Source organism: Zonotrichia albicollis, chromosome 9, assembly GCF_047830755.1.
Source record: "Zonotrichia albicollis isolate bZonAlb1 chromosome 9, bZonAlb1.hap1, whole genome shotgun sequence".
Classification (NCBI taxonomy): domain Eukaryota; kingdom Metazoa; phylum Chordata; class Aves; order Passeriformes; family Passerellidae; genus Zonotrichia; species Zonotrichia albicollis.
The window spans coordinates 7,925,380-7,938,941 of NC_133827.1; the positions used below are offsets into that span (position 1 = coordinate 7,925,380).

The 13,562-nt window shown below is 48.6% G+C and overlaps 1 protein-coding gene across 1 annotated transcript in view; it reads left to right on the forward strand.

Moving 5' to 3' along the window:
- LOC141730244 (uncharacterized) overlaps positions 1-11,371 on the forward strand; it is a 124,474-nt gene extending 113,103 nt beyond the window's left edge. Inside the window, exon 3 of the mRNA XM_074547675.1 lies at positions 10,428-11,371. Coding sequence (XP_074403776.1) covers positions 10,428-11,371 — 944 coding nt within the window. The remainder of the gene's footprint in view (positions 1-10,427) is intronic.
- The last annotated feature ends 2,191 nt before the right edge of the window (positions 11,372-13,562 follow it).

Below are 13,562 nucleotides of genomic sequence, written 5' to 3' on the forward strand. Positions count from 1 at the left end.
TGTATCCCAATATAACCAGTTAGATGGTGCCTAGGCCAGTTCTGACCCTCGCTGCTGGGCCAAAGGCAGCACTGTGGTGTTTTACCCCAGAGATACCTTGGCTGGCGGCAGAGTGCAGCGGGGCACAAGACAGGACTCCATTCTCCTCAGGAGAGAGAGCTTCTGGCGATAGTGGAGAGAAAGGGAGTGGATTCTGCTAGAAGGTTGCCAGATGTTTATTCCATGAGTACAGAGATGTCTGCACTGGGCCACTGCTGCTAACAGAATGGAGGCCGCATGGTCTCATTAACATTTTAAACTCAGGGCAGGGGAAGGGGAGGGGACAGGTGAGCCACCAACCAGGTGAAGGGGCAGGGTCTCAAGGGACTAGGGACACCTATCACACGATGCCTTGCTGGTATGTTAGCCTGATTGACAGGGTACACTCAGCGAGGGGCGAGGGGGAAGGGAGAAGGTAAAACAGCATATTGCAACACACCACAACAGGTACACATCTTTATGTCAGTGTTAATGAGGCTCATACATATTGCAAAGGCGAGCTCACTATTGGCTAGTAACTTATCAGCCAACTACGCTTACTTCTGCATTCTTGTGGATATTTTATTGAAACTTTTCTTCGTATTTCTGCCAAAGTTGTTCTCCCTTATCCCGTTGTTGCACTAGGGGCACAATGTCCTTGCCTGTTATTGGACACTGACTACTGACTCCTATACTTGTCCCCTTCAAGCTTAACCAGCGGCATTATGTCGACGTGACCTTTCTCAGCTAGCCAACTGTCCACAAAGCTCTCCACACTTCCCTCGTTTTTCTGTTGGACAAGCATAGTCTGATTAAATGCAGGAGATATCATCCTTTGCACCATGTTCTGTAAGCAAATGCTAAAACACGGCAAATTTAACACTACTAAGAGAGCTATAATGCCCAGTAAAATGCTAACTTTAGCAACAGAACGTAACCATGATCCCAGGCCTAACGATGAGAGCCATCCATCAATACCGAAACCTGATTCTGCCTGTAAGTTTCCAGTTAACCTTCCCAATTCTGCGAGCTGGGTATGGATGGACTGCAAATGGTCAGAAAGATTCATGCAACACATGCCCTCAAATTCTTCACAGCCATGGCCTTGTGCAAGTAAAAGAAAGTCAATCACAGCTCTATTCTGAAGCGTTGCATGACAAATAGGATCAACATCAAGCAAAAGGCTAGAAAGTGCCAAAGAGGTGGCATTGGTTTGCTTTGCAAGCCAGCATCCCAACTTATTTAGGGCACCATGGGCACCTGCAGCTGCCGCCCCTGGAGTCAGAAAGGATGCTGCAATTATGGCCCCTGAGGACCAAAATTATACATCATCCCTACAGTCAGCAGTAAATGCATGGATCATTCTCTTATGTCGATGATGGCGGCGGCTCATGTTTAATATCATGGACGTATTGGGTGTAAGCAGAGAAAGCCAGCCAATTGTACATGGCCCCCCTGTGCAGCATCAATGGGACACCAGGCCAAGCACAGTCCCCACAGATTAAGAAGTAACCTGCTGGCACTTGAATAGGGTCATTTGATGAGATTGATACTTTCCCTGTGGTATGATTGCACCAAGCTGTTGCATTACAATACAGATCCATGCTCGAAGTTACAATAGTGGAATTGTTTTTTGCTGAAAGCTGGCTTCTATGGTTAAAATTAACACATGCATCTGCCATCACTGAACCTAACAGCTCCAATTCTTGGGGTTCCTGTGGTGCTATGGGGAAGTGAGAAACCCATTGGTCCCAATTATCTACACTTGTCCTGGGATTGTCAGTTTTGCAGGTGGGTACACTTGAGGGACATGGCCAGGGATCTGCTGGTAGCCCAACCAAGCAAGTTGTAAATGGGTTACCGGGAGAAGGTAATGACAGGCAAATAGCCTCCTGGTTAGTTAAGTTTGCCAGGCTGACCCAAACGTTACTCTTAGGCTGAGGTGGGGCCCATGCATGATGAGTTTTCACTTTTCCGGCCGCATCTGCACTGTCTGCTAAGAGGGTTAGGATTAGCAAGGTAACAGCATAAATTTGCCACATCACCCTGGTCTCCCCAGGCACTGCTTTGAACCACCCAGACATTTGAGAGATAAACATGTTTCCCACAAGTCGTTAAGAATGTCTCTTCTTTCTTTTCCCCTTCTTTCTCCTTGATCTGCCCAGCTTTAACCTCTTTAGGTCTCTCAGACAATTGTCCCATGCTTGGTTAGGATATTGATCTGCAGAAATTGGATCTATTATACTTGTCTGTGAAAGAGGAATACCCCTACCGCACTTAATCTGTAAAATATGTGACTTGGACTGTCCCAAAGCACGTTTAACTAAATGCTGAGTTTCCCACCTAAACTATGCAATAATTTTCTGTTGTGGTGATTCATAGAACTCTAACCCTTGGAAGCCAGGTAATCCTGTAAAAGGCCTGGAGTTCTGCTTGCCAGGAGCCCAACTGCCAATAAAATCCACAGTTCCTGCACCACAAGTCAGGTAATTTGGTCTGATGTACCCACTTACTTTGCTGACAGCCCCCACAAAAAAACAATACCCATGCAGCACACTGTCTATTATGACAATCAATACTAGCTAGGTTCCTAAGCCCTCTAAATTCAAACATAGAAAGTGCTTGAAGCGGGCTTAGTATATAATCTAAAGATTTACACCGATGAATCGCTCGGTCGATAGCCAAACTACACTGTCCTTTCAGCTTAAGAAGTATTGGTCGAAGGATGATCAACAGCTTCGTCTCCACTCTCTGACGGTCTTCTGCACTCAGTTGATGGAGTTCTGGTGGTTCCATCTAACACAGGTGCTCGGGTCCATTTAGCAGGTACCCATAAGGATCCTGTAGGGGTAGAAACACAAAGATATCCGCGGCCCCAATATAACACCTTAGCAGGAGCTTGCCATTGTCCTGTTTTGGGATCTCTGTATTTTACCCATACGTCTTGCTTTACACTTTCTTTCTCCTGTACATAGTGGCGAATTACAGCAGGAACCTTGCTTTCCCCAAAACCACACAAGTGATTCAAAACAAATAAACACCTTAACAGGCTTTCTTGCAGCTCTCTAATATCCTTGTATTTACCTAGATATCTTTTCAAGGTACCATTAGCTCTTTCTATGATTGCTTGCCCTGTTGGGGAATTAGGAATGCCTGTCACAGGTTCTATCCCCCACATTTGCATAAACTGCTTTATTCTTTTGCTGCAATAGGCAGACCCGTTATCTGTCTTAATACACTGTGGCATTCCCATTACAGCAAAGCGGCTGCTGAGATGCCTCTCCACTTTTCCGGCTTTCTCACCAGTCTGTGCTGTGGCCCATATAAAATGACTATAGGTGTCTATAGTAACATGCATATACTTCATCCTACCAAACTCAGCAACATGTGTGACGTCTATTTGCCAGGTCTCATTTGTACTCAACCCTCTTGGGTTAACTCCCAGACCTAACCCGCAGCCCCCATTGTGATGACTACATATGGGACAGGCTTTGACTATTGCCCGTGCCTCGCCCATAGATATCTGAAATTCTCTATGGAGACCTTTTGCATTTTGGTGAAACATGGAATGTGCCTCTCTGGCCATGGTCTGCCTGGGAATTGGAGTCATTTGCGTAATTGAGACTAGCTTATCTGCTCGTGCATTACCCTCTCCCAGACCAATATCCCATTTGTGACTTCTGAGATGGATAACAGAAAATGGATGTGTTCTCAGCTTAATCGCCCTCTGTAATTGAATAAACAGTTCATGTAATCTCCTATTTTGAACCTCTTCTATAGAGGCATCCTCTATTCGCTCGCACACTCCTGCAACATACAAAGAATCTGTCACTATGTTGAGGGGCCCCGAAAAATGCATCATGGCCAACAAACAGCCAATAGCTCCATCGTTTGTAAAGTATCCCACTCGGAAGCCTGAAGAATCTGATGGTGCCATTGTCCCTTTTCCTGCCAGGTCACTGCAGCAGTTCTTGATTTTCTTCCTGCATCCGTGTAGGCTGTTAAAGCATCTGACAGGGGCTTCTGTGATCTTTTTGGGCATTGAATCCAACCCCACCACCCTATCCAGTTCAATGGTATATTGGGAATATCATCAGTGGCAATCACGCTTCCAGCTCCCAGCAGGGCCTCTTGTAATTCCACACTGTTTATCAGGTACCAGGTCAATGTATCTTTCTTCATTGGTACCCATATCTGATCAGGCTCCTTTCCTGTAATCTGTAATGCCCGTTCACGACCCTTCTTTAGCAGGTCAGCCAAAATTTCGATTTTTTGAAGAAGGGTTTTATGCTGTTCAAGTGGAGGAGATATCCATTCTAAGGCCCACGCCTCCCCCATTTTTCTGTTTTGCTGAATGAGTGCACCCAGTAAAAATTTAGTTCCACACCAAACTGTCAGCTGTATGGGGAGGTTAAGATCTCGTCTCCGGACACTGCCTTGGGTTACACAGTCCAATATCTGCTGAAGTGTCTTAACCTGCTCAGAGGTTATATGGACAGGTTATGCTGGGTCAGTCCCTTTTAGTACAGGTCGAAGTTCATCTAACAACTCATTTGGGATGCCCACAATAGGGTGCAGCCATTGCAGATCACCAAGTAACTTTTGAGCATCATGCAATGTATGTATTTTAATATTCAAATGCAATTTCTGGGGGATCCCAACCTGATCAGTAAGTGCCCATCCCAAGTATTTCCAGGGTGCAGATAACTGAATTTTTTCAGGAGCTGCAACCAAGCCATGTAGTTCCAGGGCCTTATGTATTTCTTGAATTTGTTGATCTGTAAAAGGTTGCGGCTGTGCAAAGAAAATATCATCCATGTAATGAAAAATGGTTGTTTTGGCCCAGGCCTGTCGCAAAGGTTGTAAAGCATTGTCAACATACAGCTGACACAAGGGCGTGCAGTTGCACATTCCCTGTGGGAGAGTAAGCCATTCACATCTCTTGTCTGGTTCTTCCCTATTTAAAGCTGGTAAGGTAAATGCAAACCTCCGAGTGTCTCGAGGGTGAAGAGCAATAATAAAAAAGCAGTCCTTAAGATCTACAATTAACAGTGGCCAGTCCTTTGGCAACATGGCTAGGTTAGGCAAACCTGGTTGTAAGGCTCCCATAGGCTCCATTTGTTCATTTACAGCCCGTAAATCCTGTAGCAAACGATACTTTAATAACAAAAATAGGTGTATTCCATGGGCTTACTGACAACTGTAAATGACCCTGCTCATATTGTTCTTGTACTAGTACATGTGCTTGTTCCAGACTTTCCCTTTTTAATGGCCATTGCTTAACCCACACTGGTGTGTCCGTGTTCCAAATGAGTGGGATTGGGAAAGTCCATGCAATGGCCATTAGCCCAAAGAGTACTCATTTAGTGTACTCAATAGTGTCAGCACTACCCCCATTTGAGCCAAAATGTCCTGACCAATAAGGCACTGCACAGTAGGGGGCAAAGGCACAACTGAGAAAACACTCCAAAAAATTTTTCCGTCGATAGTTACTGATAACATGGGTGATTTCCTTGCAAGCGTTAAGTTTCCAACCCTGGTAACTGCTACAGTGGTTGGCTGTAAGGGCCAGTTGTGGGGCCAGCAAACCGGGCTGATAATGCTGGAGTCTGCGCCAGTACCTAATAAACCTTCCAAGGTTTGCCTGTCACCCTGATACTCTATCAATACAGCACATTTTGGCTGATCGTTTAAGCTCATTGTTAACAAAGTCCTCCAGTTGAGCCAAAGCCCCGTTCCCCCTGGACTGTGATTGATGAGGGGGTAATGATTTAGTCATTTGTTCCAATGGAACTAATTGAGCTATCCTCTGTCCTTTCTCGATTTGTATCGGTGGAAAAGGGCAGCGAAAGGGCCGCTCATCCGTGTGAATCCTCTGGTGCCTGACAAGATGAGAGCTGGTATGAAACCTCTTCCTGCATTTATCACACTCACAGGGCTTCTCCCCAGTGTGGCTCCTCAGGTGGTAGATCAGGTGGGAGCGCTGGCAGAAGCTCTTCCCACACTCCCCACACTCGTAAGACCTCTCGCCAGTGTGGATCCTCTTGTGGACAATCAGGTTCGACTCGTGGGTGGATCTCTTCCCACACTCAGGACACTCATAGGGCCTCTCCCGGGTGTGCATGTGCTGGTGGCTGACAAGGGAAGAGTTGTACTTGAAGCCTTTCCCACAGTCGGGGCAGAGGAAGGGCCTCTCCTCTGTGTGAGTGCGCTGGTGCCTGAGGAGATCAGAGCTGGTCTGAAACCCCTTTCTGCATTTATCACACTCGTACGGTTTCTGCCCAGTGTGCCTCCTCATGTGGACGGTCAGGTGGGAGATCTGGCTGAAGCTCTTCCCACACTCCTCACACTTGTAAGACCTCTCCTTGATGTGGCTCCTCAGGTGGACAGTCAAGTTGGATCTCCGTCTGAAGCTCTTCCCACACTCCTCACATATATAGGGCCTCTCCCCCGTGTGGATTCTCATGTGGCAGATCAGGTTGGATTTCTGGCTGAAGCTCTTCCCACACTCCTCACATATATAGGGCCTCTCCCCTGTGTGGATTCTCATGTGGCAGGTCAGGTTGGATTTCTGGCTGAAGCTCTTCCCACGTTTCAAGCACTTCTGGGGCTTCTCCTTACCCTGAAGCTGCTCATGGACCACCAGCTCTGACCTCCAGGCACCTCCCCAGTCCAGGGTGGGCCTTTCCCCCTCAGATCCCTGAGATCTGCGTTTGCAGCCCCTCCTCGTGCGGGATCTCCAGGGTTTTTCCTCCCCGTTGGATTCCTGTGCTGTGGGGCTGCTCAAAACAACTTCTTCCACAAGGTTCTGCTGTGGGGATTTGTCCTCCCTGCTCTTCATCCTCAGCTTCTTGTCTGGGGGAGGAAGGACAAGGAGAGGATGGGTTGGGGCAGGAGGAATGCCCAACAAAATGCTCTCATACCTTGTTTTTCTCTTGGAAATAGGATTTCTCATTACCAAACCTCAGCCCAGTCTCTGAGCTCAGTCTCTGGGAACACCCACTGCTGATTAATTTTATCAGTCATTCAGTGAATCTCAATGGCCCATTAACAGAAGATATCTCCCTGGAGGGATGATTGGTTGTGAAAGAGATAAAATAAACCTGCTGGTTTTACCAGCTTGCCCGTTAATACAGAATATCTGCCCTGGTATTAGGAGGGATGTGTCATGAAAGTGATAAAGAACACTGCTCCACCTGGTTTCAACAGATGGTGATAAAATACATACTGCTGGTTACATCTTGCATTGCAACATAAGACAAGATGGACATGGACCAGGGGCTGATGCCAGGCACGGTGGACACTAGGAATGGGATGACACTGGGAACAGACCAGAGAGCGACAACAGGCAGCGGGGACAATGTGTCGAGGTGACACCAGTGGGTGTTCCCAGAGACAGGGCAACAGACCGGGCTGCAGTTTGGAAATGAGAAAAACAAGGTATGAGAGCATTTTGTTGGGCATTCCTCCTGCCCCAACCCATCTCTAGAAGTCTCCAGACATTTTGTGTCCATAAAAACCTCCAGACCAAAGAAATTTAGTTGGAAAAACCCTCAGAAATACCATCCTTAAGCTTGCCAAGACTTGAATGTCTCATGATTATTCCAAAAAAGAGCTCCCCATGAATTGCCCCTCTCTGGTCTCTCCACTTTGGACTTCTTGGAGTCCTGCATCTATTGAGCGTTCTCCTCTCCAGGGGTCCACACCCTCTCCAAGCTGCCACGGGAATCCCCAGGGTCGCCCCTCTCTGCTCTTGTGACCTTGGGCTTCTGGGCCTCCCCCTTCTCTGTGCTGCTGGGGGTTCCCTGCAGCCCCTGGGGGTTCCCCAGATCTCCCTCTCTGGGCTCCCTTTTAGCGATGCCGGGGCTCTTGGTGTCTCAGCGGTCCCGTTTCCCCTGGCTCTGCTCCAGGCTGTGGGGAGCTCCAGGGCTTCCCCCTGGCCAGGGTGTTCCCCTCTCCAGGCTGAATCCTGGCAGTCTCCTCTGTCTGGGCTACACACTTCGGTGTCCCAGTGTTCTCCCCTCTCCTGTCCTTCCCCACGAAGAAACAACCTCCCAGGACACCGCCAAAATCTCCCCAATGGCCATTTGCAGCCTAGCTTTGGAGTCCTTTGAGCTCCAAAAATGCCCCCATCCCCCAAAAAATACCCACCTATGGAGCACCCAGGATATTTGGTTGAGCTCCCCCTCTGTGATCACCTGAGATATGGGGGGGAAATGCCCCAGGGTCCGGGAGTGCTGCAGAGAAAGCAAGGGCTGGAGTGTGTGTTCCCCCCGCTTCCACTTCCCACTTCTCCTTCTCTCAGCCAGCTCTTCCTCCCACCCGTCCTCCTCCTCTTCCTCTTCATCCTCCACACCTCCTCCTCCTCCTTCTCTTGTTCCCTCCAGCCCTTGTCCTGCTGCTTCTCCCTCCCTGCTCCACCATCCCATTCCTCCTGCCCCGTTCCCGCAGCCCTCGCAGCCCACGGCAGGAGCAGGGATGGAGCCGGGACAGGTCGGGATGGGCAGTGCGGGGCTCTCAGCTGCTCCCACCTGCTGGGGGCAGGGAGGAGCAGGAGGAGGAGAACCCTGTTTGGGGAGAAGAAGAGGCAAACTGGGAAAACTGGGGGCTGCACATCCACACTGGGGCTTGCTGGGGACCCTGGTTGAGGCCTTCCAGCCCCTGGGGCTCCTATCGGGCAATCTGGGAGGGGGGAACACAGACAGGAGTGGGGGATGCCAGGAATTGAATCACTGGGAGGGACTGGGCTGTACTGGGATCATCCTGGGATCATTTTGGAAGTGAGTAGGAACCTGCCGGGCCAATTGAGACCACGTTAAGGGCTAATGTGATATACTGGAAGTGACTGGAATCATTCTGAGAGTGAGTGGGAGCTGCTGTGAGCAACTGGGAGCACGCTGGGAGCAAATGGCATCACACTGGGACTGATTGTGTTGATGTAGCTGGAGGCAGCTGGGGATCATACTGGGATGGACTGGAAGCAGCTAGGATTACACTAGGACCATACTGGGAATGGTGGTACATGACTTGGATCGTGTTGGAAGTTACTGGGATCATACTGCTGTTAAAAGGGAGCAACTGGGATCACACTTTGGGCTACTGAGAGCAACGGAGAGTGTCTGAGGTTGGAAATGCAAGATGTGGGTGGGGGTATGTATTCTATTGCCATCTGTTAGAGGTGGGGCAGTTATCTTCTGTTAATTGGGCAGTTTTCTTTATCTCTTCCACAAGCCCTTCAGGGAGATATCTTCTGTTAATGGGCCATTGAACCTCACTGCAGGACTGATAAAATTACATCACCCTATTGGTAGATGTTCCACCCATGGGGAGGAGCCAGGCATTCCTATCTGGGTATAATCAGAGATTTGGAACATCACAGTCAGGCTTTTCCCACTGAATTCCCAGAGGAGCAGCGTTTCTTCTCCACTGGATTCCCAGAGGAGCAGCTTTTCTTCTCCACTAGATTTGCCGAGGAAGACCAGACCTATCTACACCACCACTGGACCTTTGGAGGAAAACTACACCCTTTTGCAGGAACCACTGCTTCAACAGAAGCACATCTGTCCCTCCAGGAGGACTGCAGCCACCATTTAATTGGAGTGCAACAAACACCCTGACTAACAGGGTGTCAGCTTGGATTCTGACTCTGTCAGTGGCTTTTTTTCTACTACTGCATTTTTCATTTTATTTTTCCTAGCAAAGAACTGTTATTCCTATTTCCATATCTTTCCCTGAAAGCCCCTTAATTTCAAACTTATAGTAATTTGGAGGGATGGGGTTTACATTTTCAATTTTAAGGGAGGCTCTGCCTTCCTTAGCAGACAGGCAGCAGGACCATCAAACCCAACGTGCCCAGCCCTTGTTTTCCCCCAAGCCAGGATTTCCTGTTTCTAAACCTTGGCCTGATGCAAAAGGAGGAGGTCGTGAGGAAGAGGAAGATGGCCCAGGAGCCCCAAGCAGGTGAGGAGGAAGTCAGTGCCCCTTTCCCCCTCTCTCCTGCTCCATCTCCCACCCCAGCATGGCCCCTGGCTGCAGGACAACCCTGCTGCCAAAGCCGTCCTGCTGGGGATGCACTGGGGGGATCTCCTTGCCTTCCCTCTGGCATGGAGGCAAATCCCATCCTCTCCTTGTCCTTCCTTCCCTAGACAAGGAGCTGAGGATGGAGAGCAGGGAGGACAAATCCCCACAGCAGAACCTTGAGGAAGAGGCTGTTTTGAGCAGCCCCACAGCACAGGAATCCAACGGGGAGGAAAAACCCTGGAGATCCCGCACGAGGAGGGGCTGCAAACGCAGATCTCAGGGATCTGAGGGGGAAAGGCCCACCCTGGACTGGGGAGGTGCCTGGAGGTCAGAGCTGGTGGTCCATGAGCAGCTTCAGGGTAAGGAGAAGCCCCAGAAGTGCTTGAAACGTGGGAAGAGCTTCAGCCAGAAATCCAACCTGACCTGCCACATGAGAATCCACACAGGGGAGAGGCCCTATATATGTGAGGAGTGTGGGAAGAGCTTCAGCCAGAAATCCAACCTGATCTGCCACATGAGAATCCACACGGGGGAGAGGCCCTATATATGTGAGGAGTGTGGGAAGAGCTTCAGACGGAGATCCAACTTGACTGTCCACCTGAGGAGCCACATCAAGGAGAGGTCTTACAAGTGTGAGGAGTGTGGGAAGAGCTTCAGCCAGATCTCCCACCTGACCGTCCACATGAGGAGGCACACTGGGCAGAAACCGTACGAGTGTGATAAATGCAGAAAGGGGTTTCAGACCAGCTCTGATCTCCTCAGGCACCAGCGCACTCACACAGAGGAGAGGCCCTTCCTCTGCCCCGACTGTGGGAAAGGCTTCAAGTACAACTCTTCCCTTGTCAGCCACCAGCACATGCACACCCGGGAGAGGCCCTATGAGTGTCCTGAGTGTGGGAAGAGATCCACCCACGAGTCGAACCTGATTGTCCACAAGAGGATCCACACTGGCGAGAGGTCTTACGAGTGTGGGGAGTGTGGGAAGAGCTTCTGCCAGCGCTCCCACCTGATCTACCACCTGAGGAGCCACACTGGGGAGAAGCCCTGTGAGTGTGATAAATGCAGGAAGAGGTTTCATACCAGCTCTCATCTTGTCAGGCACCAGAGGATTCACACGGATGAGCGGCCCTTTCGCTGCCCTTTTCCACCGATACAAATCGAGAAAGGACAGAGGATAGCTCAATTAGTTCCATTGGAACAAATGACTAAATCATTACCCCCTCATCAATCACAGTCCAGGGGGAACGGGGCTTTGGCTCAACTGGAGGACTTTGTTAACAATGAGCTTAAACGATCAGCCAAAATGTGCTGTATTGATAGAGTATCAGGGTGACAGGCAAACCTTGGAAGGTTTATTAGGTACTGGCGCAGACTCCAGCATTATCAGCCCGGTTTGCTGGCCCCACAACTGGCCCTTACAGCCAACCACTGTAGCAGTTACCAGGGTTGGAAACTTAACGCTTGCAAGGAAATCACCCATGTTATCAGTAACTATCGACGGAAAAATTTTTTGGAGTGTTTTCTCAGTTGTGCCTTTGCCCCCTACTGTGCAGTGCCTTATTGGTCAGGACATTTTGGCTCAAATGGGGGTAGTGCTGACACTATTGAGTACACTAAATGAGTACTCTTTGGGCTAATGGCCATTGCATGGACTTTCCCAATCCCACTCATTTGGAACACGGACACACCAGTGTGGGTTAAGCAATGGCCATTAAAAAGGGAAAGTCTGGAACAAGCACATGTACTAGTACAAGAACAATATGAGCAGGGTCATTTACAGTTGTCAGTAAGCCCATGGAATACACCTATTTTTGTTATTAAAGTATCGTTTGCTACAGGATTTACGGGCTGTAAATGAACAAATGGAGCCTATGGGAGCCTTACAACCAGGTTTGCCTAACCTAGCCATGTTGCCAAAGGACTGGCCACTGTTAATTGTAGATCTTAAGGACTGCTTTTTTATTATTGCTCTTCACCCTCGAGACACTCGGAGGTTTGCATTTACCTTACCAGCTTTAAATAGGGAAGAACCAGACAAGAGATGTGAATGGCTTACTCTCCCACAGGGAATGTGCAACTGCACCCCCTTGTGTCAGCTGTATGTTGACAATGCTTTACAACCTTTGCGACAGGCCTGGGCCAAAACAACCATTTTTCATTACATGGATGATATTTTCTTTGCACAGCCGCAACCTTTTACAGATCAACAAATTCAAGAAATACATAAGGCCCTGGAACTACATGGCTTGGTTGCAGCTCCTGAAAAAATTCAGTTATCTGCACCCTGGAAATACTTGGGATGGGCACTTACTGATCAGGTTGGGATCCCCCAGAAATTGCATTTGAATATTAAAATACATACATTGCATGATGCTCAAAAGTTACTTGGTGATCTGCAATGGCTGCACCCTATTGTGGGCATCCCAAATGAGTTGTTAGATGAACTTCGACCTGTACTAAAAGGGACTGACCCAGCATAACCTGTCCATATAACCTCTGAGCAGGTTAAGACACTTCAGCAGATATTGGACTGTGTAACCCAAGGCAGTGTCCGGAGACGAGATCTTAACCTCCCCATACAGCTGACAGTTTGGTGTGGAACTAAATTTTTACTGGGTGCACTCATTCAGCAAAACAGAAAAATGGGGGAGGCGTGGGCCTTAGAATGGATATCTCCTCCACTTGAACAGCATAAAACCCTTCTTCAAAAAATCGAAATTTTGGCTGACCTGCTAAAGAAGGGTCGTGAACGGGCATTACAGATTACAGGAAAGGAGCCTGATCAGATATGGGTACCAATGAAGAAAGATACATTGACCTGGTACCTGATAAACAGTGTGGAATTACAAGAGGCCCTGCTGGGAGCTGGAAGCGTGATTGCCACTGATGATATTCCCAATATACCATTGAACTGGATAGGGTGGTGGGGTTGGATTCAATGCCCAAAAAGATCACAGAAGCCCCTGACAGATGCTATAACAGCGTACACGGATGCAGGAAGAAAATCAAGAACTGCTGCAGTGACCTGGAAGGAAAAGGGACAATGGCACCATCAGATTCTTCAGGCTTCCCAGTGGGATACTTTACAAACGATGGAGCTATTGGCTGTTGTATGGGCCGTGATGCATTTTTCGGGGCCCCTCAACATAGTGACAGATTCTTTGTATGTTGCAGGAGTGTGTGAGCGAATAGAGGATGCCTCTATAAAAGAGGTTCAAAACAGGAGATTACATGAACTGTTTATTCAATTACAGAGAGCGATTAAGCTGAGAACACATCCATTTTCTGTTATCCATCTCAGAAGTCACAAATGGGATATTGGTCTGGGAGAGGGTAATGCACGAGCAGATAAGCTAGTCTCAATTACACAAATGACTCCAATTCCCAGGCAGACCATGGCCAGAGAGGCACATTCCATGTTTCACTAAATGCAAAGGGCCTCCATAGAGAATTTCAGATATCTATGGACGAGGCACGGGCAATAGTCAAAGCCTGTCCCATATGTAGTCATCATAATGGGGGCT